The following is a 5,530-nucleotide window of genomic DNA, read 5'->3' on the forward strand; positions in this document are numbered from 1 at the left end:
CAGAAAATATTATATATATTATTATTATTTTTAAATGTCTTTTTAATTTTTTTTATGTGAGATCAGTTATATCTTAATTCGTGCCCTAAAACTAATTTAATTTTATAAAAAACAGATCATATACTTATATTGAATAGTATGTGAAACATTCTGGTGTTGTATACATAATATGTGCGTAGAAACAAATTCCCATTTATATTTGAATCACTATTATATTCATCACGATCGCTATTTGTAGAATGTTTTAATAATTAAATCGTCAATATAGCAATTGAGTTCAGAGTGGTCTAAACTGGTCCAAGCTGGTTCAAGCTGAATTCAGATTGATCCAAAGTAGTCCATGCTAACTTAATTGTTACGCACACCATAATGCATATACGCTTCTATAAAAATCTTGCAGAATTTTTCAATTTAGCACTTTAAACGATTAAAATTTTTTCATCTAAATCGATTTTAACAGTTTTCTGTTGTAGAATCAGGCACGAAGCATTTTCTCAATAAAGATTTTTTTGCGCTCGCGTATCGTGTGTTATTGAAGTTCCGGCCTTGCGTAATCTTTCTTCCCTTATGTTGCACGGCGGCACGATGTCATTGCCGTAATTAATTTGAATCTACCGTCGGGTGCCTGCAGTCTCGTTGCGTAGCCACATACGGCAGTCATACGGTCGTTGCAACGCAAACGCCGCAACGTCCTGTCCGACGGCCACGTCAAGTTTCAATAGGATTTATCTAACTGCGATGTAACGTCATGCGTGCAATGCCACCGTGCTCGGCCGTGCATGTCCACACGGAGCCTCAGGATAATATCCTCCGTCGAGGATTTTTCCTACCGCGGGCGAATATTTCGAGAATTCGCGTCGCCGTAAGTTTCGTCAATTTTAGAGATAATGAAAAAAACGGCCAATGCGCCATTCGAAAGAGCATTGTTTGTAATACCCGTTTGTACCTTAAAGGGACCGAAAGTACAGGTTTTTCAAAAAAACGTCCAAGAGGCGCAAGATAAAAGCTTTTATATGCGATCAGAGATTTATTAAACCATTAGTACCATTAATAGCGCGTTTGCAAATTTAGACATAAAACACGCCGTACTTATATTTTATTTCCGGATTATATCTTTCTTCATCTTTTCCTTACTATAATATTTTTTTTTGTTGCTATTCAGTAATCCGACATTAATTTACCCGTAACGAAGATTCGACCATACATCATTTCTTTAGATTCAATTTTCTCGTCTTGCCAACGCGAGTAATTCGCGATGAAATGCGGCACTGAGCACGCGACTAATCTCGATACGGTTATGAACAGCGAACGAGCGACGAGAGGGATAGTTAGAGGCGCGCCTCGCTTTCTCCAAACTGTCTTAATTATTCAACGAAGAAAATGGCTCTCCCTTCTCGGGCTCCTCCCCGGTCACCCCTTTCCTCCCGATGCGGCTTTTAGCAATGCCCCTTCTGTACGGCGTGCATGGCGAGCCGTGCTTTAAACACGTCTTTATCGAGTCACGTCGTACGTGCAGCGTGTATTCTCAGAAACGCGTAATTTTGCAAGTCGCGAATTATGTAGCGCGCCGGGTCCATTGAACCAAGTACTCGAGCCTGAGCCGCGGGTGTTCAGTTGTGCCGCGATGCGAACCAATGCCACTCTCAATTCTCGGAAGTGCAACGATGCTTCTAACGATTCGTATTCACGAGTTAATAATTCAATTTTAACGACCGATGCTTCCGCTAAATCAGCGTGTCATTAATTATATACGCTAATCGATACTTTATACGGAAATATGAACAATAATTTATAACAAAGGAAATTTCGAAGGAAAAATCGAGGAAACTCCCAGAAAAAATAAATACTTACTTAGCGATGGTTTGATATCAGAAAATAATATGTACAAATATCTTGATGTTATTTGAGATATCTTGAAACTATTCGGTATTCTGTAGAAGTTATTAATCTTTCCCAATAAGGTAAGAGGGCCAAAATTCGTCCCCTAGTCACTTTTTCGTACCTGGAGACCGGATTAAATGATGTAAGAGCTCAAAAATTTGACATTACCTTCGTTAAATATCCCTTTACCTAGAAACCAAACCAAATCGCCTGTGTAATCAATTGTTAGTACCCAAAAAATTAATTTCAAAAGTATCTACTTTTGGCGAAACCTCGGGCGAAACCAAAAAAAGTGTTCCCAATTTCGTCCCCATACTAAATTCCGAAAAAAAAGAGGTTATTACGATTTGTTTTTTTAATTTTTAACTTTATTTATATTATTTACTAAAAGTCATTAAAAAGTGAACATAATTAGTCGGTTGTAGTGGATTAATACAAAATTTTATACTTATAAAAAATTAAAAACATGAATTTAACAAAACTCAGAAAAAATATAACTTTACTTAAAAAAAAACATTAATAATCTTATCATTATATTTTTTTAAGATGAGGCCATTTAGCCTTTCAAGCAAGAAGTATTTAGGAACATGAAGGGAAACGAAATTAGGAAAAACCCTCAAACTAACATCGCGGGTCCTAATACCTTCCGAACAAGTTAACCTGACGGCACACAACTCACACACCCTTCTATTGACAACGTACCTAAGTATCATCCTCGTAAATAAAGTATTAATTACATCAATCCACTAACATTTTTAACTAAACATAACTTGTGAATTCTCTGAATATATTTTCGAGTGTTTTTGTATGAAAAATTCGTATCAAATGTATATAAAAAAAAAAGATGTTCTTTGCAGAAACGAGAGAAGCGTTAAAAAGTTCGCGTTTATTCAGAATTGTTGACCTCCCCACGTTTCCTTTTCGTATAAAGTCTCTTACAGGAGAAACACATTTTTCAAGGCAAAGCCAAATCCGATGATTCCAAACACGTTTCGAACGTGCTACGCGGAAGAAAAAAAGATTATGGTAAGGCACTCTGTCTATCTCGTTACCCTTCCGCGATCGCAATCTAATACGGAATGAAAGGCAAAGTAAGACACCGTTTCGCGACGGTCACCGTCGAGAAGAAGTGGACGGCGATTTCATCGTGTCGCGTTGCGAACTTCCGCGACGGGACGATTAAAGCGATTAATGAGCGAATTCTTTTCGTGTAGAAACGAAGCCAGATGGAAAGTATACTAACTCTAAACAATGTGGGAATTCAGCAGTAATTAAAAATCAAAAAGATCGGTAAAATAAATTAATCGTTTTTTTATATTTATAAAACTTAAATCAATTTTATTCAAATTAAAATCGTGTTGCGACGGCTCAGAGTGAGACCGTGTGGACTATGGTTACGTTACGTTACGCCACACGGAGCACGCGTGATTACAGCACTTGGTTTAGCACTGTTTGCTCCATCGGACGTGGCTCCTCGGAACTCACGTCCTAGCGACGGATCGTACAGGCGGGATTAAGGACGAATTATTATCCCAACGGTGAGTTCCTGCCGTTTTTCGTTATCTCTAAAATTGATAAAATTATACTTGGACGTTTTTGAAAACCTTGTACTTCCGGTCCCTTTTTTTAATTTTTTCAAGTTAGGCGCTAACTCCACATCGGTGAGTTTCGGTACGACGCGACGTATGAAACGATGCGAAAGAAACAAAAAATCTCGTGTCGGAATTGGCTGATTTGCGCCAGTATGCACTTAAGTGCAGCGCTCGCGTGCTGCATAAGAATAAGCGCAAAGAATGAAAGTCACGTTGCTGCTCTCCAGCTGTTCTCGAGAGCGTGTGTTTTTGTCCCTTATCCCATCAGTTTTTTGATACAGGACATTGCCCGCGGATTTTATCCTATATATATATTGCGATGTACTTTTATCCTTGCAACGCAAAAACATTAGGGTACATTATGATTGTTACAAAGGCATATTTTGTTCAAAGAAAAATTAATGCTCAGAAAATAAACCTCAGCCGTTTTTTCCGTGTATAAAAGTATAATATTTCAGTACTTATTAATAGTCTTATAGACTTAATTTGACAGCCGAAAACTCGATTTTATCTAAATTGTAAGTAAAAAATGATTGGATATATTATCTCAACGTTATTGAGATAATAAATTTTTATGAAAATTTTAATGACACGTGTTTAAGTCGCTTCGACAAGTTTCCCATTAATGCCGGAAGATATAACGACACGATACATCTACGCGATGTCCGCGAACGTGAGAATTTAAAGATGTCGGCGTGATACCTGAATGACGCACTCGTTTCTATGACTCTCGATTAGAGTGTTTTGGTTACGGTAAACGCTAAACGTATAGATGTGCAGACTCACCTTCCTGATTGGGGTTGTTGGTATTCGGATGCGACGAAGTCAGGGAAGACGGTGTCTCGTCCTCAGCGACGCCCATCGTCGTAGCCGTTTGCTGATGATGCGTCTCCACTTCAGTCGCCTCTTCACACCTGCACATTAATAAGAGATATGAGACTTATAACACTTCGATCTTATATCTGATGGAGTTCTGGACAACGAAACAATTTTTATCAAAAGAGTTACATTATGCACTCTATAAAAATCGACCGCTACTCTTATTTCGCGGTTTTGCAAAAAAAGTTCTTTAAATAGACATTGAATATAATCAATACCAAAATGTCGTTTATTTCAAATGCAAATTATTTCGTGTAATGTCTCAGAAATCATATTAATCAAAAAATAAAAAGATATAGACATCGGAGGTCTTTTTCTCGGAGCAAGAGTGTATGCAATAATATTTTACGATAATACAACAATATATCTTACGGTATTATAAAAATAATTTATAGTGTTTAATTGTTTTAACAGTTTAACTATATAGATTTATATTTATCTAAAAGGCAAACTGGATAACTGTTTCTTCACCGATTTATAGCTCTCATTTGCGCATAATCATTGTGTACTGCATTGCAATGCCTCGGCGGATGTTATTTGAAGCACATTCGTATTAATTTTATTTGTTCTGCTTTGTTTTCTTTAACGAGAATAAATACGAGAGATGTTTTTGTGTTATCGTACAGCTTGACTAACGTTTTTGTTATTGTAAATAAATCGTTATTTTTAGCTTATTAGCGAAAACGCTAATTAAGCACAAGACAAAATTTTCGGCGATATTCCTATAAAAGTACTATAAAAGAGTAAAACCGTTTTTTTTTTTAACCAAATAAAACCCTCTTATTCATCGAAAAACTAATGTAAAAGCGAAGATAAAAATATATGTAAATGATTAAATAATGGAAAAACATCGTGAAATTAGAAGTTGAAGCAAGCTTGTTGCTATGGTAAACCTTAAAGTGCACCAAAGAAGGAGAAAGAGAGAAGTGTATGTTTATATAATACTACCGTGCCCGTAAAACAACAAGCGACCAGTAGAAATCGAATACCGCGGTCGTACTACGAAGATTTCATGCCGATGGTTGGGCATCGTTGCATCTCACTGCATGCACCTACGCATAACCCGGCGCACTGCAGCGGTTAGAGAGGCGCATTCATCGGATCACAGCTTCCGCCAATCTCCTCCCCGCTTCGCTCCTCTCTCTCTCTCTCTCTCTCTCTCTCTCTCTCTCTCTCTC

General features: G+C 37.4%; 1 protein-coding gene across 1 annotated transcript in view; it reads right to left on the reverse strand.

Annotated features, from left to right (window-relative positions):
• Positions 1–3,946: 3,946 nt before the first annotated feature.
• LOC112460983 overlaps positions 3,947–5,530 on the reverse strand; it is a 10,530-nt gene continuing 8,946 nt past the window's right edge. The window contains exons 3-4 of the mRNA XM_025025985.1: positions 4,260–4,387; positions 3,947–3,984 (exon numbers count right to left, since the gene is read on the reverse strand). Coding sequence (XP_024881753.1) covers positions 3,947–3,984; positions 4,260–4,387 — 166 coding nt within the window. The remainder of the gene's footprint in view (positions 3,985–4,259; positions 4,388–5,530) is intronic.

This window comes from Temnothorax curvispinosus, unplaced genomic scaffold (genome assembly GCF_003070985.1).
Source record: "Temnothorax curvispinosus isolate PA1 unplaced genomic scaffold, ASM307098v1 QBEX01010941.1, whole genome shotgun sequence".
Lineage (NCBI taxonomy): Eukaryota > Metazoa > Arthropoda > Insecta > Hymenoptera > Formicidae > Temnothorax > Temnothorax curvispinosus.